The sequence below is a fragment of the Anomaloglossus baeobatrachus genome, chromosome 6, assembly GCF_048569485.1.
Source record: "Anomaloglossus baeobatrachus isolate aAnoBae1 chromosome 6, aAnoBae1.hap1, whole genome shotgun sequence".
Taxonomy (NCBI): domain Eukaryota; kingdom Metazoa; phylum Chordata; class Amphibia; order Anura; family Aromobatidae; genus Anomaloglossus; species Anomaloglossus baeobatrachus.
In genome coordinates this window covers 450,851,579-450,879,378 of record NC_134358.1, presented here as the reverse complement: position 1 = coordinate 450,879,378, position 27,800 = coordinate 450,851,579, and the positions used below count along the sequence as shown (strand labels likewise).

Genomic DNA, 27,800 nt, shown 5'->3' with positions numbered 1-27,800 from the left:
GAATTGATCTTTCACTCTCAATTCATGTGTAAAATCTGCATCCAGTGAAGACAGACTTTTACAATACTGAGATAAGAGATGGCAGTTGGTGCTTTTTAAACATTAATGGGAGGAAAGAGGAGCTAGCGGCAGACACAGACATTTTGCTGCATGTTCTCCTGAAACAATAATTGAAGTTCCTCCTAGAACATCATTTTATGAGCATCATCATCTCCTGAGTTAGTGATGGTAAAATCTGTATTGATTGAAAACAGATCTTACTCGTAAATGGAGAAGCAGATTTCTCTAATAAGATATGGTACAAAGTTTCTTATTTTAAGACGTTGGTTACGCAATAATAACACTGTATAATTTGTTATGTGTTATTAATAATCTGCGATTGTATTTACCCAATTTTAGGATTATCTAAAGAATAGAGTTTTCTTTGTTTTTACTATTATTAAGTCCTGATTAGTGATGGGCAGACTCGCAGATACTCAGGATCAGTGGGTCCAACCGGGTTAAAAAACAGAAACATAGTTCGGGCTCGGAATTTATTACGGATATCTGGCCAGACACTGGTCCTCATATAAATCTATGGGGACACAAATCAGACGCTTAAAGATGGTGGTAGAAGGGATAAGGGGATTAGAGCAAGTGCTTTATACTTGCCGGTCTCCGCACAGCTGTAACTCTGCTTCCAGGCTGCTTACTCTAATTCCGGGGCCGCTGATTATCGCTATCAAACAGGCTGGTCGGGGCGCTGTCTGACTGTATCCAATCAGAGATACCATCACTGCCGGTTGGCGAGAGAAGCAGTGCCTATGCATGAAGATTATGAGTGGCCCCGGAAGTAGAGTGAGCAGCCTTGAAGCAGAGATACAGCCGTGTGGCGACCAGTAAGTATAATGTTCTTGTTTTATTATTGTTTTATTTCCTTTTTCTTTCATTTTTTTTTTTTAAAACCCGTGTGGCAAGACCCGGATCATTACCCGGAGTTCCCAGAGAACTTCGGGCCTGGGGTCAGTGCTAGGGTTCTTTTGAACCCGAAAGGATCCGGACTTTTTACAGCCTGGGACCGCCCATCACTTTTCCTGACATGTAAACCCACAGAATTCATAGCAGGTGTAGTTACTTTTTTATCACTGTAATTTCTGATCTAGCTATATGGTAGATCCTAAGGCTGAGGCAACAAGGGGATTACTGCGAGTGCTCGCATCACGCTCACAGGGGGAGCCGAGTGTCATGTGAGTATCATGTGACTGTGGTACAATAGTGCGATCAGACCAACACGAGAGAAATGCAATGTTTCTTTCGCCCCATAGACTTGAATGGGTGCGAGTGGAACAAAATCGCATTCCACCTGTAGCATGCTGTGACTGTTTTCTCAGTCCAATTAGAGCTGAGAAAACAATCGCTAATATTAGTCCGAGTGGAATGCCATTTTTTTATCGCATTCCACTCACTCTGTATTACTCGCTGTGTGTGCTGACCCTTATACCACTACTACATTTTAGACATGATTTAATAGGACCAATGCAATAATTGGTTACAGATAAAAACTATATTTCATATATTTTACATTGAATGTGGAAACTTCATAAACTAATGTCTTACACTGCTCTTACCTGTAGTTGGCCCTTTAAAATAGCTAGGGCAGCTTGAATTGTTAGATGCATCTAGATCATCTTCAAGTTCAGAAAAGACATCTGAGAAAAAAAACAAGTGTAAAATTAAACAGGTAATATTAAAAAAATGCATAATATAATGAATAAAAAATAGTAATGACAGAATACATGCATCAAATACTAAGAGATAACATCTTCATCCTCATCTATATATGTTGTATCAAACAAAAGTGCCAATCTATAATAATGACTCCACTTTATTCTAATTACCTATTCATAATAATGAAACCCCCCAGAATGAATCTGAGTAGAGACCGCTTTTAAAGATGTTACAGACAACCCATTGATGTTAAAATAGATGAGGTGATGAATATTTAAGGAATACTTTGAAAGGACTTTTGATTGAATTTGATAAATGACTACAATCTAAACTACAGATTGCTGTTTCTAAAGTTTTTTGTTGATTATGAAGGGCAAATACTTTCCTGTAAAATAATGAAGAATTGGGAGATTGCTGAAACAGAAGAAATTGATAACTCATGCCACATTGAAGAAGCCATGGCAAAAGATACGTTGAGGTGTAGTTTTCAGTTTGGCATCTGCATTGCTTTTTGTTCTCTTATATTTTTTATGCTCTGTGCATTCTTGTAGGTGTTATCCAGTTTGTGTTGTAACTTCCATACCCATGTTTGTCTTGACACTGTTAATAGATGTGTCAGTATTAGCTTAACATCTTAAGGCCCCTTTACACACTGCAACTTCGCCAGCGATATCGCTGTAACATCACCGGGTTTGTGATGTAATAGCATCCTCCCCAGCGACATTGCAGTGTATGACACGCATCAGTGACCTGGCCCCCGCTGTGAGGTCGCTGATCGCTACAAGTCGTTCAGGACCATTCTTTGGTCCTTGGTTTCCCGCTGCGCAGCATGTATCGGTGTGTTTGACACTGTTACAACTACATCGTTAGCGAACCAGCCCATAGGCGTGCTAACGTTCCCTTTCCAGCGAGGTCGTTCTGCAGGTCCGTATCGCTGCTGCGTCATTGCCCACATCTGCCTGTTTGATAGCTCACCAGCGACTGTTAGAGACTTTCCAGCGATCCCGGCCAGGTCGAGATCGCTGGTGGGATCGCTAGAAAGTCTCAGTGTGTAAAGGGGCCTTTAGTGACACTTTTTTACTGACCTGAGATATAAGAGAATAGTATCCCCCGGCGGGTGAACATGCAGCAGATGTCAGCTTATGTTATACTGTAGCCTTCAACCAGTTGCATTGGCTACAATTGTTGTTGGCACCGACCATGGCCGTTTTACTACTTAGATGCTGCTGTGACATCTAGATGGTTAACAGAGGTGAGGGCTCCTTCTTTAATCCTATCGGCACCCTGACATCATGATTGTGTGGTCTTTATGGTTGCTATGGCAATCTAAGATCAAGTAATGGCTGTAGGGTCTGCAAGCTGTAACGGCCTGTTCAGATGTGGGCAATGGTGATTAGCGAGCACTACCATGCTTGGGAGCTCAGTACTCGTAACAAGTTTAATGCTTGGATGGGCGCAACTGGAGTACCTGAGTATACTGGTAATCAATGGGGAAGCAGTTTTTCAGAAAAATGCTTTAGTTCTCCATCAACTTCCAATTTACTCAAATGAGTTGAGCCCATCTGTGCATCAAAATACTCATTATGATTACCAAGCACCCGAGTATGGTAGTGCTCGCTCATCACTAGCTGTCAACACTTTAGAGGTAAAAATATAATTTTTCATTTCTGTCATTCCATTTTGCATTAATTTCTGAAAAGCACTTGAATGGTTAATAAACTACCTGACAGCAGTTTTGAATATGTTGAGGGGTACTGTTTTTACAATAGTATCACTTTGTGGGGTTTTACAAAATATAGGTACCTCAAAATGATTTCAAAACTAAATAAGTCCCTAAAAAAATTTAGTAAATTTAGTAAATTTCCTTAATAAAATTAAAAATTCCTAATGAATTGATGCAAGGCTGACACAAGGGAAATGTTATTAAATAACTGGTTTGTGTGGTTTGACTATGTATTTTATTTATTTATTTTTTTTTTAAATTTGTCAAATTTCTGATATTTTTATAAATAAAAAGAAAAGATATCGGTCTAAATTTACCAAAAAAGTATAAAGTGTCTTAAAAAAAAACAAATATCAAAACCACTGGGATATGTTGAACATTCCAGAGCTACTGCCATATAAAGTGACACAGGTCAGATTTGAAAAATGTAGTCAATAAAGGTACCGTCACACATAACGAGATCGCTAGCGAGATAGCTGCTGAGTCATGGTTTCTGTGACGCAGTAGTGATCCCGTTAGCAATCTCGTTATTGTGACATCTACCAGCGATCAGGCCCCTGCTGTGAGATCGCTAGTCGTTGCAGAATGGTCCAGGCCATTTTCTTCAAAGGCATTGTCCTGCTGGGCAGGACACATCGCTATGTTTGACACTGTGTGACAGGGTCACAGTGACTGCTGACATTGTTATATAGGTCGCTACTGCAATCTGTATCGTTTCTGCATCGTTGGTAAGGTCTGACTGTGTGACATCTCACCAGCGACCTCCCAGCGACTTACCAGCGATCCCTATCAGGTCGCATCGTTTTCGGGATCGCTGGTAAGTCGTTGTGTGTGACTGGGCCTTAAGGGATTAACCCCTTAAGGATGAAGCCAGTTTTGTACTTAATGCAAAGGCCATTTTTTGCAATTCTGACCAGTGTTATTTTCAGAGGTTATAATTCTGGAACAGATAAGCGGATCCCGGTGATTCTGACATTGGTTTCTTGTAACATATTGTACTTCATGATTGGGGTAAATTTAGGATGATACTTTTTGCTTTTATTTGTGAAAAAATCAGAAATTTGATGAACATATTGAAAATGTTGCAATTTTCAAACTTTGAATTTTTATGCCGTTAAACCAGAAAATTCTGTCACACAAAATAGTTAAAAAATAACAATTCTCACATGTCTACTTTACATCACCACAATATTTTAAACAATATTTTTTGGAGTTAGGAATTTTGAAGGGTTCAAAGGTCATCAACAATTTCCCATTTTTTTCAACAAAATTTACAAAAACATTTTTTTAGGGAACACATCACATTTGGAGTGACTTTGAGAGGCCTGGGTGACAGAAAATACCCTAAAGTGACACTAGTCTAAAGACTGGACACCGAAAGTACTCAAAACCACATCCAAGAAGTTTATTAACCCTTCAGGTGTTTCACAGGAACTAAAGCAATTTGGAATGCAAAAAATAAAATTTTACCTAAAAATGTTGCTCTACCCCAAATTTATTCCCTTTTAGAAAAAATAATACAACAAAATGGACCCCAAAACTTGTTACCCACTTTCTTATGAACACACCAATACCCCACATGTGGTAAGAAACCTCCTTTGGACAAATGGCAGGGCCTGGAACAGAAGGAGCAATATTTGAATTTTGGAAAGCAAATTTGGCTGAAATAGATTGCGGGCACCATGTTGCATTTACAGGTCCACTAAGCTACCTAAACAGCAGAAACCCCTCACAAGTGGCAACATTTTATAAACTAGACCCCTCAAGGCTTCTATGTAGGGGTATAGTGAGCATTTTGGATGAACAGGAACTTCACAGATTTTGATAACGTTAGGTTGTCATATTGAACATTTTCATTTTTTTTTCTCAAAAATGTTGATTTAGCATCAATTTTCTCACTTTTTCAAGAGGTAATTGCAAAAATTGGACCCCAACGTTTGTTATCCACTTTATTATGAGCACAAATGTATCTAGAGGTATATTGTGGATTTTGAATCCACAGATACTTCATATAATTTGATAACCTTAGGCAGTCATATTGAAAATTTAATTTTTTTTCAGAAAAATGTTGCTTTAGCACCAAATTTCTCACTTTTTCAAGAGGAAATACCAGAAAATAGACCCCACAGTTTGTTACCCAATTTCTTATGAGCGCAGTGATACCCCATATGTGGCAAACAAAACTGCTTGGACAAACAGTAGGGCTCAGAACGGAAGGACCATGATTTGAATTTGTTAACAGTGGAAATAAATTGTGGACACTATGTCGCATTTACAGGGCCCCTAGGGTACCTATACAGCAGAAACCCACACAAGTGACCATATTTTGGAAACTAGACCCATCAAGAACTTTATTCAGGGGTATAGTGAGAATTTTGAATCTACAGGTACTTCACAAAAATGTTGCTGTAGCACCAAATTTATCAGTTTTAGGCTATGTGCCCACAATCTGGCGACACTGTGTCTAGGACGCAGTGCCAGCCCTCCTGCGGAGATGTAAGTGTTGTCCACGGGAGAACACAGCTGCCAGTGCATACAATCCAGGTTCGGACAGCTGCAGACTCTTTCGTGTCCGCAGCATAAATTGACATGCTGCTGCTCGGGAAGCCGCACCGCAGGTCAGTTTATGCTGCAGAGAAAAGAAGTGACGTGGGCAGGAGATTTCTAAAAATCCTTTCACTGTGCTTGTACTGCACAACGCAGCATTATGGACGAAGGAAAAAAAACTGCATCCAAAACGCTGCAAATCCTGATTGTGGGCACGTAGCCTAAAAAGCTAGGAAGGATTAATGGATAGATGTCTAACACATATATAATGTTCCACCCCCTGCATATTTTAAGCTGGCATCCTTTAGTGACTTTCATTGTGCTTAGCCTTGTATTTAGCCCAAATATAAATAAATAATTAAAAAAAAACGATGTGGGGTCCCCCCATTTTTGATAGCCAGCTAGGGTAAAGCAAATGGCTGCAGCCTGTAGACCACAGCTGACAGCACACCTTGGCTGGTAATCCAACTTGGAGGACACCTCAGGCTGTAATTTATAATTATTTATAAATAATTAAAAAAAAACGTGCGGTCCGCCCCAAATTGGATTACCAGCCAAGGTAAAGCGAACAGCTGTGATCTGGTATTATCAGGGTGGGAAAGGCCATGGTTATTTGGCCATTCCCAGCCTAAAAATAGCAGGAAGCAGCCGTCCAGAATTGGCGCATTCATTAGAAGCGCCCATCCTGGAGCAGCTCATCCCATTGGCCTGGTGCGGTGGCAAATGGGGTAATATAAGGGGTTAATACCAGCTGTGTAATGTCACCTGGCATCAAGCCCAGTGGTGTGTGATGTCACGGCGTCTATCAGATATCCGATATCACTAACCCAGTCAGTAATAAAAATAAAAAGTCAACAAAAAAAAAATTATTTGAAAAAACGCTCCCCAACATATTCTCTCTTTCAACAATTTATTGAAAAAAAAAATCCGGTCCGCCGTAATCCATTTTGGAGGTCCCACGACAATTCTGCACTTTCCAGAATATAGGGTGCACACTCAGGGAACGTACACTCTATTTTCTAGAAGTGCAGACCCTCCATGTCATGTGAGGAGAGTGGCTGCAGTGACATGAAACTGTCGGTGCTTAGCATGGAGCCGGCGCTGAGAGCGTCCCTCTGCGCATGTGGCTGACATGTGTCTGAAGAGGAGGAGGGATTGAAGAGGATCACCACTGCAAGGAGGTAGGGGAGACCGGGGGACGACTGGGACAGACCGGGACATAGCGAGGGGGACATGGGGATGACATTTCTGTTGCATCTCAGATGTCACATGGAACAGAAATCAGGAGGAGAGTGAATGCAACGTGCACCGCCAGTCGCGCCCACCATTTTGGCTGGTCAGGGGGGGGTTGGGGGCTGGGAAGGAGATTTATCTCCTATCTGATCATGCCAGGTAGGAGATAAACAATTTTTGTACCGGCGCTGACATTTACTATCTCGTCATCACGGTATACGGTGTATACCAGTGATCACGTGATCAGGGACTGGAAAAAACGTCCCGAATTGTGATCTACACGTTCTCAGCTACCCCCGGTAGCTGAAAGCCTGGAAATTTTCCGTCGCTGGGGGGCGCTATCCACCTATTTCTGACCGCCGTAAAAAAGCGGCGTAAAGGAATAAGTACCCTCTTCTGCCGCCGTTAAAAGGCGTATCGGCGGTCATTAAGGAGTTAAAGGGAATTTGTCAGCAGACACTATTAACCTGTAGATTTGGGGTTAATCTGAAGGTTAATAGGCATCTGAAGCTACCCGGCACAGATATCAAGATCCCCGTTGCCAGGAGGAAATGAACTTTATTCCGCTTGGCAACCTGATACTTTCATTTGTAGAAGCTACTTCAGTTTCCGCTCTCGGCATATTGAGCAGTGGCTGTTACCACGCTCCTGGCACTGTCTGACAGCCAACTCTAGTCACTTCCAGAGGAGTAGTACAGTCGTTGCTCACTATGTAAGAAGGCCTGCGGAGACACCATCACATGTTTCTCAACGCTGGCAAGAAACTAGCCAGGTCTTTCACCGGGAAGGAACAACCACGGGAAGGGCAGTCTCCAGTCAAGGAGACCACCTATGCCAAACATGGTATCCATCCACAGACAGCCGTTTCGGGGTATTTGCCCCTCATCAGTGTGGAGTAGGAATCTGGCTAGTGGGACATTGCCTAGTAAAAGACTATGTGAGCAAGGATGGTTGACCTTAGGGAGATCAACATCCACCACTGCGGAGACACCATCACGTGTTTCTCAACGCAGTGATTCTAGAGCAATGCCCCTTGGGAAATATTCAAAGCAAGAAGGCCTGCGGAGACACCATCACATGTTTCTCAACACTGGCAAGAAACTAGCCAGGTCTTTCACCGGGAAGGAACAACCACGGGAAGGGCAGTCTCCAGTAAGGAGACCACCTATGCCAAACATGGTATCCATCCACAGACAGCCGTTTCGGGGTATTTGCCCCTCATCAGTGTGGAGTAGGAATCTGGCTAGTGGGACATTGCCTAGTAAAAGACTATGTGAGCAAGGATGGTTGACCTTAGGGAGATCAACATCCACCACTGCGGAGACACCATCACGTGTTTCTCAACGCAGTGATTCTAGAGCAATGCCCCCTGGGAAATATTCAAAGCAAGAAGGCCTGCGGAGACACCATCACATGTTTCTCAACGCTGGCAAGAAACTAGCCAGGTCTTTCACCGGGAAGGAACAACCACGGGAAGGGCAGTCTCCAGTCAAGGAGACCACCTATGCCAAACATGGTATCCATCCACAGACAGCCGTTTCGGGGTATTTGCCCCTCATCAGTGTGGAGTAGGAATCTGGCTAGTGGGACATTGCCTAGTAAAAGACTATGTGAGCAAGGATGGTTGACCTTAGGGAGATCAACATCCACCACTGCGGAGACACCATCACGTGTTTCTCAACGCAGTGATTCTAGAGCAATGCCCCCTGGGAAATATTCAAAGCAAGAAGGCCTGCGGAGACACCATCACATGTTTCTCAACGCTGGCAAGAAACTAGCCAGGTCTTTCACCGGGAAGGAACAACCACGGGAAGGGCAGTCTCCAGTCAAGGAGACCACCTATGCCAAACATGGTATCCATCCACAGACAGCCGTTTCGGGGTATTTGCCCCTCATCAGTGTGGAGTAGGAATCTGGCTAGTGGGACATTGCCTAGTAAAAGACTATGTGAGCAAGGATGGTTGACCTTAGGGAGATCAACATCCACCACTGCGGAGACACCATCACGTGTTTCTCAACGCAGTGATTCTAGAGCAATGCCCCCTGGGAAATATTCAAAGCAAGAAGGCCTGCGGAGACACCATCACATGTTTCTCAACGCTGGCAAGAAACTAGCCAGGTCTTTCACCGGGAAGGAACAACCACGGGAAGGACAGTCTCCAGTCAAGGAGACCACCTATGCCAAACATGGTATCCATCCACAGACAGCCGTTTCGGGGTATTTGCCCCTCATCAGTGTGGAGTAGGAATCTGGCTAGTGGGACATTGCCTAGTAAAAGACTATGTGAGCAAGGATGGTTGATCTTAGGGAGATCAACATCCACCACTGCGGAGACACCATCACGTGTTTCTCAACGCAGTGATTCTAGAGCAATGCCCCCTGGGAAATATTCAAAGCAAGAAGGCCTGCGGAGACACCATCACATGTTTCTCAACGCTGGCAAGAAACTAGCCAGGTCTTTCACCGGGAAGGAACAACCATGGGAAGGGCAGTCTCCAGTCAAGGAGACCACCTATGCCAAACATGGTATCCATCCACAGACAGCCGTTTCGGGGTATTTGCCCCTCATCAGTGTGGAGTAGGAATCTGGCTAGTGGGACATTGCTCACATAGTCTTTTACTAGGCAATGTCCCACTAGCCAGATTCCTACTCCACACTGATGAGGGGCAAATACCCCGAAACGGCTGTCTATGGATGGATACCATGTTTGGCATAGGTGGTCTCCTTGACTGGAGACTGCCCTTCCCGTGGTTGTTCCTTCCCGGTGAAAGACCTGGCTAGTTTCTTGCCAGCGTTGAGAAACATGTGATGGTGTCTCCGCAGGCCTTCTTGCTTTGAATATTTCCCAGGGGGCATTGCTCTAGAATCACTGCGTTGAGAAACACGTGATGGTGTCTCCGCAGTGGTGGATGTTGATCTCCCTAAGGTCAACCATCCTTGCTCACATAGTCTTTTACTAGGCAATGTCCCACTAGCCAGATTCCTACTCCACACTGATGAGGGGCAAATACCCCGAAACGGCTGTCTGTGGATGGATACCATGTTTGGCATAGGTGGTCTCCTTGACTGGAGACTGCCCTTCCCGTGGTTGTTCCTTCCCGGTGAAAGACCTGGCTAGTTTCTTGCTAGCGTTGAGAAACATGTGATGGTGTCTCCGCAGGCCTTCTTGCTTTGAATATTTCCCAGGGGGCATTGCTCTAGAATCACTGCGTTGAGAAACACGTGATGGTGTCTCCGCAGTGGTGGATGTTGATCTCCTTAAGGTCAACCATACTTGCTCACATAGTCTTTTACTAGGCAATGTCCCACTAGCCAGATTCCTACTCCACACTGATGAGGGGCAAATACCCCGAAACGGCTGTCTGTGGATGGATACCATGTTTGGCATAGGTGGTCTCCTTGACTGGAGACTGCCCTTCCCGTGGTTGTTCCTTCCCGGTGAAAGACCTGGCTAGTTTCTTGCCAGCGTTGAGAAACATGTGATGGTGTCTCCGCAGGCCTTCTTGCTTTGAATATTTCCCAGGGGGCATTGCTCTAGAATCACTGCGTTGAGAAACACGTGATGGTGTCTCCGCAGTGGTGGATGTTGATCTCCCTAAGGTCAACCATCCTTGCTCACATAGTCTTTTACTAGGCAATGTCCCACTAGCCAGATTCCTACTCCACACTGATGAGGGGCAAATACCCCGAAACGGCTGTCTGTGGATGGATACCATGTTTGGCATAGGTGGTCTCCTTGACTGGAGACTGCCCTTCCCGTGGTTGTTCCTTCCCGGTGAAAGACCTGGCTAGTTTCTTGCCAGCGTTGAGAAACATGTGATGGTGTCTCCGCAGGCCTTCTTGCTTTGAATATTTCCCAGGGGGCATTGCTCTAGAATCACTGCGTTGGGAAACACGTGATGGTGTCTCCGCAGTGGTGGATGTTGATCTCCCTAAGGTCAACCATCCTTGCTCACATAGTCTTTTACTAGGCAATGTCCCACTAGCCAGATTCCTACTCCACACTGATGAGGGGCAAATACCCCGAAACGGCTGTCTGTGGATGGATACCATGTTTGGCATAGGTGGTCTCCTTGACTGGAGACTGCCCTTCCCGTGGTTGTTCCTTCCCGGTGAAAGACCTGGCTAGTTTCTTGCCAGCGTTGAGAAACATGTGATGGTGTCTCCGCAGGCCTTCTTGCTTTGAATATTTCCCAGGGGGCATTGCTCTAGAATCACTGCGTTGAGAAACACGTGATGGTGTCTCCGCAGTGGTGGATGTTGATCTCCCTAAGGTCAACCATCCTTGCTCACATAGTCTTTTACTAGGCAATGTCCCACTAGCCAGATTCCTACTCCACACTGATGAGGGGCAAATACCCCGAAACGGCTGTCTGTGGATGGATACCATGTTTGGCATAGGTGGTCTCCTTGACTGGAGACTGCCCTTCCCGTGGTTGTTCCTTCCCGGTGAAAGACCTGGCTAGTTTCTTGCCAGCGTTGAGAAACATGTGATGGTGTCTCCGCAGGCCTTCTTGCTTTGAATATTTCCCAGGGGGCATTGCTCTAGAATCACTGCGTTGAGAAACACGTGATGGTGTCTCCGCAGTGGTGGATGTTGATCTCCCTAAGGTCAACCATCCTTGCTCACATAGTCTTTTACTAGGCAATGTCCCACTAGCCAGATTCCTACTCCACACTGATGAGGGGCAAATACCCCTAAACGGCTGTCTGTGGATGGATACCATGTTTGGCATAGGTGGTCTCCTTGACTGGAGACTGCCCTTCCCGTGGTTGTTCCTTCCCGGTGAAAGACCTGGCTAGTTTCTTGCCAGCGTTGAGAAACATGTGATGGTGTCTCCGCAGGCCTTCTTGCTTTGAATATTTCCCAGGGGGCATTGCTCTAGAATCACTGCGTTGAGAAACACGTGATGGTGTCTCCGCAGTGGTGGATGTTGATCTCCCTAAGGTCAACCATCCTTGCTCACATTGCTCACTATGTGACTGGAGCCTTGTCGGGGCCACCCTGATGACTGAAAGCCTTGAAAAACAAAGCTAATTTCCTCCCAGCAACGGAGCTCTGGGTGCTGGCGCCGGGCACCTTTAGAACACCATCATCCTGCAGACTAACCCCATATCTGCAGGTTAATAGCAATTATATTACCTGTAAATGTTTGGAGGTTATACACTATGGCCACAATTCATTATTGCCTTTGTGCCTGTTTATTTGTCTAGTTTTGTGCCTTTTTTTTATTTGCACCCAATTCATTTTTCTAGTTGCGTCTTTATTGAAGTCTATTTTATATGCCTTGCCTGTTGTTGTTTTTTTCAACTTTGTGGCTGCAGTTTAGCAATTCCAGATATTTTTACTTGATTTATCAATTTAAAATTTTTAAAGAGTTGCAATATTTAACGCAACTCTGCTCCTATTATCCAGAGGCAGGATTTTTGAGCACGCCACTGCCTTGGCACATTTTTGAGGACATGTGGTGCCAAATTACAACTTTTGCTGCCATAATTTGCAAAATAAGCTCAAGACAAAAAAATATATACGGTATATATTTTTTTTTTACTTTGCACCCAATTAATGTATTGCCTGAGCCATTTTAATGAATTTGGTGCAAAAAACTGCATTTAGTACCGCAAGACAAAAAAGGAAAGAGGCTTTGAAAAAAACAAAAAATGCAAATATTGAATCGAGGTCCAACTGCAAAACATTTTAAGGCTAGGTTCACACACTGCGTTTTTTTGACGATGCGTTTTTGTGCGTTTTTTGCAGCAAAAAACGCACAAAAACGCACCCGCGTCAAAAAAAGCGGCCAAAAACGCACGCGTTTTGCCGCGATTTGGTGCGTTATTTGCTGCGTTTTGCTGCGTTTTTGCTCATTGCGTCTTTATGCGTTTTTTATCAGTGAACAAAAAAAAAAAGGTCTGATGTCATTTCCTTCTTCAATATGTTCTTCATTCTCCACTAGTGTATGGAGAAGAGCAGACAGCTGCAGAACTACAAGGCTCAGCATACTCCATCCAATAGTGTATGCAGGAGAGCAGACAGCAGCTACAGAACTACAAGGCTCAGCATGCTCCATCCAGGACTGTATGCTGGAGGGAGAGTCAAGGGGAACAGACCTACAAGGCTCAGCATCCTCCATCCAATAGTGTATGCAGGAGAGCAGACAGCAGCTGTCGAACTACAAGGCTCAGCATCCTCTATCCAATAGTGTATGCAGGAGAGCAGATAGCAGCTGTCGAACTACAAGGCTCAGCATACTCCATCCAATAGCGTATGCAGGAGAGCAGACAGTAGCTGAAGAACTACAAGGCTCAGCATGCTCCATCCAGGACTGTATGCTGGAGGGAGAGTCAGGGGGAGCAGACCTACAAGGCTCAGCAACCTCCATCCAATAGTGTATGCAGGAGAGCAGACAGCAGCTGTCGAACTACAAGGCTCAGCATCCTCCATCCAATAGTGTATGCAGGAGAGCAGAGAGCAGCTGTCGAACTACAAGGCTCAGCATCCTCCTTCCAGGACTGTATGCAGGATTTCTTTGCCCCCCCAAACAAAAAAAATGACGTGGGCTTCGCCATATTTTTGTATGCTAGCCGGGTACAGCAGGCAGGTACGGGCTGCCCTCAACCCCCCTCCGCAGTAATCCTGGGTCAAGGGTCCCGCGCCGTCCAATCCGGATCCAATATCATCTGATCGGTTTGCTGGAAGGCAAAGCGATCAGATGATGTGTCAGGATCAAGTGCCTGAATCACATCACACAGCAGCTGATTGTATAAAAGCCGTTTATACAATCAGCAGATGCATCGGTGCAAAAAAAAATACTCACTTATGTGCTGATTACCGGCAGCTCCTAGAGCGAGTCTGATCCCGTACAATCGCTGCAGCAGCTGCCGGTAATCAGTGATGAAGTCTCCTGACGCATCCGCTGATAGCTTAAACCGGCCGGCCGCTGGCGTCACCCCGAGACTTATGATCAGCTGATGCATCAGGTGACTGCATCAGGTGATCCATCGCCAGGTCCTGCATCCTGCAGGCATACGTACCCGGGGAGACTGCACATACCCGAAGCGGCGGTACTGGGAGGGGGTGGGAGCGGGCATGGCACCGGGACCCTGCAGACAGGTGAGTATGACTTTTTTTTTCTTCTACTGTTCACTTTTGTTTTCGCAGCCGCTTCCACCTCCCGCCCGAACATGGCGCCGCATAGCAGCATACATGCACAGGGTGGGAGGTGGAAGCGGCGGTGACGGTACCGGGAGGATTCACGCTTCTGTGTTTACTGACAGAAGGAATCCTCTTCCTGTACACGTCACTTTACTACCCACCTCCTGCGTTTATAGCTGCGTTTTTGGTCTTAGAAACGCACTAAAACGCACCTATTTGCGTTTCTCATTGCGTCTTTCAACATCCCATTGCACTCAATGGATGAAAAGCGCAGTGAAAAACGCAGGAATAATTGACATGCTGCGTTTTTGCGGCACCACAAAAACGCAGCTGAAAAAAAACGCTGTGTGCAGACAGTAAAAATGAAAACTCATAGACTTTTCTGGGGAAGCAAAGTCATGCAGTTTTCTGAGCAAAAACGCACCCGAAAACTGCGTAAAAACGCACTGTGTGAACTTACCCTAATTTGGGCTTTTAGGCTAAATTCCCACAATCATATTTTCAGTCCAAGTGCTCTCCATGGTAAAAAAACCAAAAAAACAAAAAAAGACAGCACTGGGATTAATGTTATTTAATTGAACTAAAAATGTTGTTTCTAGATGAAGTGATTGACTAGGTGAAAAAATTGCAGCAGGCACTATGCTCTGCAGTATTTTGGATGAGGCTTACCTATTCAAGTCTATTAGTAAACAAAAAAATCGGATCTCTAACGGATGATCTGCATCGCACCTGTCTTTTACAGATACATTGCCATTATTATCAGTATAAACTGTTTCTGGTTTTGTGATTTTTATTCTCTGCTGATGTATAATACAGATGACAATACAGATAAAAATCATCAGTTTTTCTAGCTGAAAATCTGATATTTTTATATGCTTGAGAAAACTTAGCTTACAGGTGCGCTCACACAAGCCGTATGACTAAAGGCCCCATTACATGCAACGACATCGCTAATGAGATATCGCTGCTGGGGTCACGGAATTTGTGACGCACATCCAGCGTCGTTAGTGACGTTGTTGCGTGTGACACCTACAAGCGTCCGCTAATGATCCGAAAAACGCCAAAAATCGTTGATTGTTGACACGTCGTTACTTTCCCAAATATCATTGCTCATTTTAGATGCAGGTTGTTCGTTGTTCCTGAGGGAGCACACATCGCTACGTGTGACACCCCGGGAACGACGAACAACAGCGTTCCTGCGTCCTCCGGCAACGCTTCTATTGGTGGCCTGCTGTGTAATGTCGCTGTGACACCGCACAAACCTCCCCCTTAAAAAAGAGTTTGTTCGCCGGCCACAGCGACGTCGTTAGGAAGGTGTGTGCGTGTGATGCATACTAGTGATATTGTTCCTCACGGGCAGCGATTTGCCCGTGACGCATGCACGACGGGGGCGAGTGCGATCGCTTGCGACATTGCTAGCGATGTCACAGCGTGTAAAGCGGCCTTTACACGAGTATCGGATCGCATCACCCGGTGCGGCTGGCTACTTTCCTGACAGGAGCGGGTTGGCTGCAAGTATTTCAATGCAGCCGACTCGCTCCTGTCCGGAGAGTGTGCGGCCGTGTCGGGTGACGCGATGCGAGACTTGTAAGAGTCATACAGCTTGTGTGGGCACACCCTTATAGTAATACAGGTAATGATTTGTAATGACTAAGGCTATGTGTCCACGATGCGTTTTTACATGCTTTTCAGCAGCGTTTTCAATAGCATCTTTTTAATGCCAAAATTCATGCGTTGTGATTTCCAAGCAAAGTCTATGAGAAATAGGGATTTCTTGTGCCCACTATGCAGTTCTAAACGCTGCGTTAAATTTGCATATTTTTGGGCAAAAACTATGCGTTTAAAGAAGCAGCATGTCAATTGTTTTTGCCATTTGAGGTGCGTTTGGTTAACATTGAAGTCAATGAGAAGTTGCAAAAACCAAGCCACATCAAAATTCCAGCGTTTTACATGCTTTTTAGCTGCTGAAAACATGCGTTTTGGACTAAATAAACGCATGCATTTAGTTAATCAAAATAATGGAATGATATGTCCCTTTACACACACACATAGTCCGACAATTAAATTAATGAAAAATATTAAGTTATAGATAATTTAGCCATAAAAAGTATACCGCTGTCATTTTATTAAAATTAACTATTTTCTTTATGATTTAAATAATTATTTTTTTTAAACTTTTTTTAACATTTTTTCATAGTGTTTGAATGTTTAAACTTTATTAAGCAGTGTCTTTATGGTCAAAACGCATCTGTCTTTATGCAATGGAAAAGCATGTAAAAAGCGCTAAATACGCGGCTAAAACGTGGTAAAAACACACGCGTATTTATCGCGTTTTCAAAATCAAAAGCAACTTTGGCAAAAACCATTGCTGCCAAAAGGTGCGTTTAGAATTGCAACTACCTCGACGCATCGTGGACACATAGCCTCATTTTTTGTTGCAGGATATTTGTGCCTTTACAATCAATTTTTTTTTTTTGCTCTAGTGCATTTAAAAATCACAATAAAAAAAATATGAAACACAATTTAAAAGGCCAAGACTTTTTTTTTTATAAAGTTTTTAGGCACATTGCAAAAAAAACCAAGCAGGTAGTTGTGTCCAGCGTCGATCTCTGCCAGCACATAGCTAGCTCGAAATATGTATGATAAACTTGACACACAAATCACATATATTTGTCCTATGTTTGGGTGCTGTAAAACAATCACAAATGTAAAAGAATGTATCAGGATCATCCCATCACTGTTCACAAACTGTTCGAGTGCTAGATTACATAATCAACAAAAAATGTTTTAAAAAAGTTAAATTTGCTATGAAATTTGCTTCTTGAACAACTGAACACTGCCGTCAGTTCTCACACTGTTTAAATAGCCATGAAATTCCAACTTCAGAAGTTTTTAATTGCTTATAAGCAGTCTTCCTATTAGTTATACCAACTGCATATTCAGCATTTCTTTTTGTGTAGTCAGCATATCTAAAAAATATAATATTATCAAGGTTACTACTGAGTATTTTTTAAGAGTTCCTTAACCCCTTACAGACCGCGGGCAGTAAAATTACGTTCTAGCGGTCATAATGTTACTGCCCGCGGTCTGCCAGCGGCAGCATGCTGCGATCGGCGCACATATCAGCTGATTTTCACAGCTGAGATGTGTGCCTGCTAGGCACAAGCAGAATTATCATCTGCTCGTGCCGTTTAACCCCTTAAATGGCGCTGTCAATATGTGACAGCGCCATTATAAGCGCAATCGCGGTAAACTTTTACTTACCGCCCGATACCGGAAGTCACATGACATGATCACGTGACTTCCGGTAGTTGTCATGGTAGCACAGGGTCATGTGATGACTCCTGTACTACACATGAATTGCTTTTACTTTCGCTGTGCCCGTGGCACAGTGAAAAAGAAAGTGAGCGTATCTGCTGTTTACAGCTATGTAGCTGTGATCAGCAGATAGTGCAGAGCGATCGGACTGCTCATCGTAATAGCCCCCTAGGGAGACTAGTAAAATAAAGAAAAAAAGTTAAAAAAAAGTTTTAAAAAATTAAAAAAAAACCTAAAAGTTCAAATCACCCCCCATTCGCCCCATTGAAAATTAAAGGGTTAAAAAAATAAAAAATATACACACATTTGGTATTGCCGTGTTCAGAAACGCCCGATCTATCAAAATATAAAATCAATTAATCTGATCAGTACACGGCGTAGCGGCAAAAAAATTCCAAACGCCAAAACGACGTTTTTTTTGTCGCCACAACTTTTGCACAAAATGCAATAAGAGACGATAAAAACGTAGCATCTGCGCAAAAATGGTACCGTTAAAAACGTCAGCTCGAGAAGCAAAAAATAAGCTGTCACTGAGTTATAGATCCCGAAAAATGAAAATGCTACGGGTCACGGAATATGGCGTAAAATGTGCGCCACTTTTTTCGGACAAAATTCCGATTTTTTTTTAACCCCTTATATAAAAGTAAACCTATAGATGTTTGGTGTCTACGAACTCGCACTGATCTGAGGCATCACACCCACACATCAGTTTTACCATATAGTGAACACAGTGAATAAAATATCTCAAAAACAATAGTGCTATCGCACTTTTTTTGCAATTTTTCTGCATTTGGAATTTGTTTGCTGTTTTCCAGTACACTATATGGTAAAACTGATGGTTTCATTTAAAAGTACAGCTTGTTCCGCAAAAAATGAGCCCTCACATGACCATATTGACTGAAAAATAAAAAAGTTACGTCTCTCAGAAAAAGAATGGCGAAAAAAAAAACGGAAAGCGAAAAATCGGCCGGTCGTGAAGGGGTTAATAAACAGCGTTTGTGGAAAAATTGGATGTGGCTGGAAGAAACAAATGTGATTTTTGGATTCAGCATATGAAAATATTTAAAGACTATATGTTTTCTTGTAGTCAGGAAAATTGATGTAGAACCTCTTTAAGGAAGGAAGCCTATCACCTCACTTCCCTGATCTAATCTAGTCCCTTTCTGCCCTTCAAAAAATGTACTTCCAGTTCTCGTCCCCTGTACCTGTATACATTCTCACCGACGGGTTCATGCAGCTGCTTTTGAATACCCTATTAAATCGATGGCTGGACCATATATGACAAGCTTTTCTCCCCCCCATTCACCTTTTATGTCTCCCCTATTTCCTCATAGACTGTAAGCTTACAAGCAGGGCCCTCACTCCTCCTGGTATCTTAATTTTATTAGTTTGTATTGTCTCATATTGTCTGTACATGTCCCCTCTTAATTGTAAAGCGCTGCGGAATATGTTGGCGCTATAGAAATAAAACTTATTATTATTATTATAAGGAATAGATGGAAGGAAAGTTAGCAATACACATCAGATGACTGTCCGCATTTCTGATAGTCAGTCAGTATAAGGCTAGGGCCAGACTTAACACAACACACGTCTGCAGGGTGGACATGTTTTAGCATCATCAACTAATAATATTAGAGCAATTCTACATGGGGCATTCCAGAAACATCCCAGAAACTGCGCCAGATATGTCTAATGGCTGTGTCTATTACTGCTTCATATCCCCAGATAAGTGTAAGCGATTGAGCTGCGACAGACACAAGCTACGAATAAACATTAATGCTTCTGGACAAAAAAGCAGACTTTGTTTTCTAATTCTTGACAACATTTTGTTAAAAGAAAAAAAAAACCATGAAAAGCATTGCGGTGATTGATCATTAATAATATGTTCAAATTGTCATTTCAGGGAGGAAGGAGACGAACTGTAGTGCCACCAAATAATATGTTGACATGGTTCCTTGATTTTAGACCGAATACCAGAAAATTCTCCAAAACTGAACTGCTCTTGTTTCCTCCTCCTATTATCCTACCCATACCCAATGTCGCAATTAATTTTGGTTGATGGTTCAAGCAAAACTCCAAAGCAACACGCTCGCTGTCAGGGTCATATTTGACACATAATTTTCCTTTATTCCTTAGGTAAAATAGCTCACTCACTCACGTCACCTGCAGCTTACAACCATCTACAAAATCCAACCTTTTCTCACCTTTCAAACTGCAAAAACTCTTGCTTTCACTCTTTCATTCTTATCTCAACTACTGCGACTCTACTGATCGGTCTCCCTCTTACAAAACGTCTTCCTCTCCCACCCATCCCGAATGTAGCAGTTAGTGTTGTATTTCTGTCCAGCCGCTACACCAATGCCTCTAGTCATTGCACTGGTTACCCATTCGCTATAGAATACAATTTAAACGTATCTATCTCATTCATAAAGGTCTTCACAGTTCTGCATTACAAACATCTCCTTCCTCATCTCTGTCTATCACCCTACCTATGCTGCCCATTCTGCAACTAATCTAAGACTAACATCTTCCATAATCCAAAATTCACACTTGTGTCTCCAAATGTTCCCTCGTTCTGTGCCAGTTTTCTGGAATACACCAAGGTTACAATTAATACTTAGCACCCACATTTTTAATTGTGCATTAAAAACACATCTCTTTAGACAGGCGTATCAAGTCACTTCAGTTATCTACCTCCTCGCTGTTCCCTCTTTCTTAATTTTCTTCAGAATCTGGTGCCTCTTATTCATCTGTCTCCACATCCTCCATGCACCCAATAGTACTTGGTAGCTGTTCTTAGACAGACACGGGCTTTTTTGCTAAACTGTCATGGCTAGAAATTCAGTTACTTCTTATTTATTTTTAGATATTATGCTACTGGATGTACAAGCTTGAAATTGAGTAAAAACTATGTGACAATAGTTACCGTAAAATTGTAATATTGTCTACATGTACAATATTGTTTACTGGTGGCACCGATGCAGCCTGTCGGCACAGACCGGGAGAAGTGGTGCAGAGGAATCGATGGAGCAGCAGGAGGTGAGTAATACGGAGTTTACTACCTTTAACTTGATCAAAAACAAACAAACAAACAAAAAATTACCTTTATCAAGGTTGTCTATGGAGTAGCAATGGTCTGGGAGAAAAACATCAGAACTTTTATCATTGTTACTTTGTGGCAATAATCCCAAGGGAATAAAAGCATTCTCTGATATGTCACTCTTGCAGCTTGCTATCCCACTGCTACTGCTGCTACTGCTCAAGCTAGCTTTCTCGTATGGGTCCTAGGACAAAAGGTAAAAAGGAGTTAAATCACAAAAACATCAACTTTAGGTTGTGAACATGGTCTACATCAGGGTCCCCAACCTGTGGCTTGGGAGCTACATGTGGCTCGCGGGACCATGATATGTGGGTCGTGGCTGTCTACCAGCTTGTTACATTAGCACCTGGTCTAGCAAACAGCTATAAAGATGGTGAATTATGTGAGTAGCTTTGCACAGAGGAGCAAACCTGGATGCCCATACACTTGCCTTGGGGATTTAGAAATCATTTAAATATAGTAAGTTGGAGGCAGGCTGATACTATCTGTCAAAGGAGGTGGCTGAAAATGGGGGCTCTGAGTCTCACTATTGTGATGGGGGTTAATGGGGGTGAGAGATGGATGTGGCTCGTGACCTTCTTTTAGAGTTAAATGTGGCTCTCAAGGTCAACAAGATAGGGAACAAGCAGTCTACATCATTCTTATAGACAAATGAGGCAGCCATCAAAAAATGGGTGCATAAAATTATAAAAAAAATAAAATAATAATAGTATTAGTACTTAGCAAAAAAATAATTAATTAAATTAAATTAATGAAAGATAATGCACTCAAGACAAGCGTGTAACAAAATATGATGGCTATAAAACAACTAATGAATTGAAAAAAAACCCACAAAAAATGTGTATATCCACAATAAGAATACATATGAGTTTAATGAGACAATTATAATAATATGTTTTTAAAGATGAGTGCAAAAATAGGGACAACATTAAAGGGAACCTGTCATCAGAAATTTAGCTTGAAACCTAAAAGTTTCCCCCTCTGCAGCTCCTGGGCTGCATTCTAGCAAGGTTCCTGTACTTTTTGTGGCCCCTTTTAAACCAAATTAAATACTTTATAAACTTGTACCTTTTGCTATGTAAATTTTGTAAATCGTCCATGGGGGCGGGCTCTCTACTGACCGTTGCTGTTCCTCCAGCACATTGACGCTGTCCCCCCACGCTCCATTTCAACCATCAGGACGCCGCCCACAGCACCCGAGGTGCTGCCCACGCCAGGGTCGCTGGTGACGTGTGTCACAAGGACGAGATTATGGGTGGCGCTGTGATTGCATCGCAAGTGCTCGCCCATAATCTCGTGGACGCGCTTTCCCCCACTGCCTCCAGCGTTCTGCGCAAGCGCTCGCCGGCCAAATAACCCGACGTCACCTACTTCCCATCTTACCCTGCAGCAGGGCAAGATGGGAAAGAGGTGACGTCGGGTCATCTGGCCAGCAAGCGCTTGCGCAGAATGCTGGAGGAAGAGGGGAAAGTGTGGTCACGAGGTTATGGGCGGCACTTGCTGATGACACTCACAGCGCCACCCATAACCTCATGCCTGCCCAAAACGTCACCAGCGGTCACACGTGCACACAGTGCACAGTTCCGCTACAGTTGCACAGCGCATACGCGGGACCACGGGCGCCCAGGGGCGGTGTCCTGAGATAAGAAATTCAGCGTTGGGGGGCGGCGTAATGGACGATTTACAAAATTTACATAGCAAAAGGTACAAGTTTATAAAGTATTTAATTTGGTTTAAAAGGGGCCACAAAAAGTACAGGAACCTTGCTAGAATGCAGCCCAGGAGCTGCAGAAGGGGAAACTTTTAGGTTTAAAGCAAAATTTCTGATGACAGGTTCCCTTTCATGGGCAAAAAACACAGCAGGAAGAGATTAAAATATCTGATATGTACATATAAATTTATAGAGATGGATGAAAAAACTAAAAATAGTCTAAAACAAATGCTAAAGGATATGGGAAGATGACAAATAATTAAAACGTATACACAGGATTCTATTATATAAAATATATATATTAGAACACACAAGCACAGCAAGGATTAAATATCTCGTGAATATATTAGGGTGCATGTGTAACAATAATGAGGTAGAGTAAGACAGATTCACAAGTGCATTAATGAATAAGTAGATGAGTAAAAGTCAAGTTTACCCATGTGCTCCTCCTGCTGGTACCATTCCACCTGGAATGGTAACAGCCCCAATGTGAATTTCGGTGCAAGCCTTCTTCACACCTGAGGAAGGCTTACGCCAAAACACAGCTGACGCCATTCCAGCCCTATGTTTGAATAATGGTGCTGATGCAAGGCTGACACAAGGGAAATGTTATTAAATAACTGGTTTGTGTGGTTTGACTATCTATTTTTTTAAATTTGTCAAATTTCTGATATTTTTATAAATAACAACAAAACATTGGTCTAAATTTACCACTAAAAAAGTATAAAGTGTCACAAAAAAAAATATCAAAACCACTGGGATATGTTCAACATTACAGAGTTATTGCCAAATAAAATGAAACAGGTCAGATATGAAAAATTTAGCTACTAAGGGGTTAAAGGGAACTTGTCACCAAACACTATTAACCTGCAGATTTGGGGTTAATCTGAAGGTTATTAGGCTTCTGAAGCTACGAGAGGCCTATATCAAGATCCCCGTTGCCAGAAGGAATTTAACAGTAGAACTACTGAGGTAGTCATTTTGACTACTTTGCACCATGTATTTCTATATAGGTGTCACGAGTCCAGTAGTTCTAGTGTTAACTATATTCCTCCCAGCAATCTGAGGGGCTACTTCAGTTACCGCTGTGGGCATAGTGAGCAGTGGCTGTTACCACACCCCTGGCACTGGCTGACAGCCAGCTCTAGTCACTTCCGGAGGGGTGGTTACAGTCGTTGCTCACTATGCACTGAGCGATGACTGAAACCTTGTTGGGCCACCCTGATGACTGAAAGCCTGGAAAAACCAAACTAATTTCCTCCCAGCAACGGGGCTCTGGGTGCTGGCACCGGGCACCTTCAGAACACTATCAACCTGCAGACTAAGCCCATATTTGCAGGTTAATAATGTTTATATTACCTGTAAATTTTGGGAGGTTATACACTATGCCACAATTCATTATTGCCTTTGTGCCTGTTTATTGTCTAGTTTTGTGCCTTTTTTTGTTTGCACCCAATTCATTTTTCTATTTGCGCCTTTATTGACGTCTATTTTATATGTGCTTGACTGTTGGGGTTTTTTCAACTTTGTGGGCGCAGTTTAGCAATTTCAGATATTTTTGCTTTTTTTATCAATTTCAATTTTTTAAAGAGTTGCAAAATTTAATGCAACTCTGCTCCTATTATCCAGAGGCAGGATTTTTGAGCGCGCCAGTGCCTTGGCACATACATTTTTGAGGACATTTGGTGCAAATTACAACTTTTGCTGCCATAATTTGCAAAATAAACTCAAGACAAAAAAATATATATTTTTTTTTTTTTACTTTGCACCCAATTAATGAATTGCCTGCGCCATTTTAATGAATTTGGAGCAAAAACGGCATTTAGTACCGCAAGACAAAGAAGGAAAGAGACTTTGAAAAAAAACAAAAAATACAAATGGTGAATCGAGGTCCAACTGAAAAACATTTTAATTAGGGCTTTTAGGCTAAATTCCCACAATCATATTTTCAGTTCAAGTGCTCTCCATGGTAAAAAAAAAAACAACAAAAAAAAACAAACAACAGACAGCACTGGGGTTAATGTTATTTAATTGAACTAAAAAATGTTTATAGATGAACTGAAGCTGCTAAAATAGTCCAGCCAACCACCTGACCTGAATCCAATAAAAAATTTAAGTAAGGAAATAAAGCTCAGAGTTCATATAAGGAACCCACAGAACCTTCAGGATTTAGGCTATGTGCGCACGTTGCGCAAATACATGCAGTTACGCTGCGCTTTGTAGCGCAGTGTAACTGCATGCGTCCTGCGTCCCCTGCACAGTCTATGGAGATTGTGCAGGGGCCGTGCGCACGTGGCGTTTTAGAGCGCAGCGCTTCGGCTACTGCCGAAGCGCTGCGTTCTAAGAAGTGACATGTCACTTCTTCCGTGCGCTTTGCCAGCAGCTCCTGCTCTGTCTATGGCAGGAGCTGCAGGCAGAGCGCATGGAATCGGCTTCACTACGGACATTTCTGCAGCGATTTAAAGCGCACATGTGCTCTTCAGATCGCTGCAGAAATTTCTGCAGTGAACTGTACGCAACGTGCGCACATAGCCTTAAAGAGTTTGTCTGGAAGAATGGATCAAAATCACACCTGAGCAATGCATGGAAACAGCTTCTCATTACAGGTGGAGTCTTGAAGCTGTCATCACCAACAAAGGCTTTTGTACAAAGTATTAAGAAATATTAAATAAATTTCAGTAAGCGTGTTCAATACTTTTATTTTTGTCATTTCTCATTATTGCATATTCCTAGGTTTATGGACATCTATGATTGGATTTCTCTGCCTGTGCGGATTGGATGGTTTGTTACCAATATCTGTGAGAAACTCATGCCAATAGCATTTTTAGAAATATATTTACTTTGAAAATTTTTGACATTTTCAAAACTTATTTCATCCACTGTCTATATTTTTATATGATAGAATCCTGAGTATACTTTATTTGCACTATTTTTTAGTATGTTCATTCATCTCTATACATTTCTTTTTCTATCTCACACATTTTAATGTCTACCTGTTCTGTTTTTTGCCCCTTTTAGTGTTCCCTCTATTTTTACACTTGTCTTTAAATAAATATTGTTATAAATGTCTCAATAAACTCATATTTATTTTGGCTACACACGTTTTTTAGGTTTTTATATCATTCTTATGTAGATAAATAAAAATATAATAATAAAAAAAAAATTACAGGCAAATAAGTAATGGAAACACAATATGAATGGAAAACATAACCTTCGGAAAAGTAGCTATCATAAGTAGACAAACATTACAGGGAAAACCCAAGCAAAAGTATTATGGCCAATCCAGGGATTTTACATGACTGAGGGATTTAAGGAAAGCACAGAAACAATTTATGCAGTAAGCATTTTAAAAGTAGATTCATAAGAGGTTGATTTTTATTGCAGAAATATCTGTGATTAAGAATCTGTTTCATTCATCTACAACCCCAATTACAAAAAAATGTGGGTGTTGTGAAATATGTAAAGGAAACAAAAATGCAATAAGTTGGAAATCTCTACTAACCATATTTTACTCACCAAAGAACATAGAACACAGATCAGAAATATGGGCTAATGGATTTCTTTTATTGACCAAACTTCCTCTCGCACTCAAAATACATACTGATAGGGACTTGAGAGATTGTGAGCCCTAATGGAGAAAGTGTCTGATGTATGTAAAGCGCTGTGGAATTAAAGAAGTGGTCACCCATATTTTTTTTTTTTTTTAGATCGATATATTGAGAAACAATGTTTCTCTCAAATACCATATGTTTGCAATACTGCCTGTGAAAGGCGCTATTGCAGACTGCTGTTCCCCGCTCCGTGACCGCGGGGATTCGGTGACGTCATGTCAAGTTCCTGCTCACATCTCATCATTGCGGCCGGCCCCAGTCTTCCTGACTCACTGGGCTGTGGGCGGTGTTTCACCGCTTGTCACAGACCGGTGTGTCTCCTGCTTGCAGCGCTCTGCTGTGAGGGAGGAGGGAGCAGATAGGCTGTGATGAGCGGTGAAACACTGCCCACAGTCCATCACTCACGGACACTGCGGTCGGCCGCAGCATAACAGGAACTTGACGTGTCGTCACCGGATCCCCTAGGTCACGGAGTGGGGAACAGCGGTCTGCAATAGTGCCACTCACAGGCACTATTGCCAACATAAGGTATTTGAGAGAAACATTATTTCTCAATATAATACCAATCTAGAAAATAAAAAATATGGGTGAACCACCACTTTAATAGCGCTATATAAATGGAAAAAACATTATTATTATTATTAATTTCATTCTAAGTTGGGAAGGGGTTAACAAAATTGACAAGGATTTTAAAATAAAACTGTGAAAAGCAGGAAATACACTTCAAGAAAAAAAAAATAACCTATCTGTTGTCCATGCTAGTATCGCTGATTAGGCCAGTGATAGGCTGCAGCGATAATTCAATGCAGCAAAGTAAACAAAGACCAACAGGGACCACAGAAGCAACATCACTGAAGTGCTGGAAGATTTATCATGTAAGGTATATTTTTAAGCATATTTCCTGCCTAATACAGATTGTATTTAAACCCGAATCACCCCTTTAAATTCATTTCATTTAGTTAAGAGAAAATGCCATGCAAATTGTGCTATTTTGATAAGTTTATACACTTTATAAAATTGGACTGCAATGGTCTCCAATGAAAAGAATAATCTAAACCAGTTAAATACTTCTAATAATAGAACGTGTAAAAATCAGTCTCATGACAGTTTCCTAAGGTCAAACACTGTCAGTAACATGGCAAGAAAGAAGTGTAAAAGCAAAATACTTTACCTATCCAAGCAGAAAAGTAGAAATGACAAATGGAAACTCAGTAAACAAATATTAAACCGTAACGCCACTTTTCATGTTGAAAATGTGAAAATCTGAACTGTGGAGGCTTATCCCTTGGAGGCAACACTACAAGGCACATCAGGTCTACCATCACGCTGTTTACAATGGCTTCAGTTAGTGCTTTCCTTAAAGGGGTTTTCCCATGGACAAAGTAAATATTCCCCCCTTCATGACCTTGCCATTTTCAGTTTTTTTGTTTTTGTTTTTATTTTTAATTTTTTCCTCCCCATTTTTCCAAGAGCCATAACTAGAGATGAGCGAACCGGTCCCGGTTCGGCTCGAGGTCGGTTCGCCAAACGGAGGTCCCGTTCGAGTTCGGTTCGTCGAACGTTCGACGAACCGAACTCGAACCGCATAGGAAACAATGGCAGGCATTCACAAATACATAAAAACACCTAGAAAACACCCTCAAAGGTGTCCAAAAGGTGACAAACAACTCACAACACAACACAAACACATGGGAA

At 42.5% G+C, this 27,800-nt stretch overlaps 1 protein-coding gene across 3 annotated transcripts in view; it reads right to left on the bottom strand.

Annotated features, from left to right (window-relative positions):
• NEK10 (NIMA related kinase 10) overlaps nucleotides 1-27,800 on the bottom strand; it is a 368,787-nt gene that overhangs the window by 71,089 nt on the left and 269,898 nt on the right. For all 3 annotated transcript variants that reach the window (XM_075316653.1, XM_075316655.1, XM_075316654.1), the window contains 2 exons: nucleotides 20,787-20,967; nucleotides 1,608-1,688 (listed from right to left, as the gene is read on the bottom strand). In XM_075316653.1, coding sequence (XP_075172768.1) covers nucleotides 1,608-1,688; nucleotides 20,787-20,967 — 262 coding nt within the window. The remainder of the gene's footprint in view (nucleotides 1-1,607; nucleotides 1,689-20,786; nucleotides 20,968-27,800) is intronic.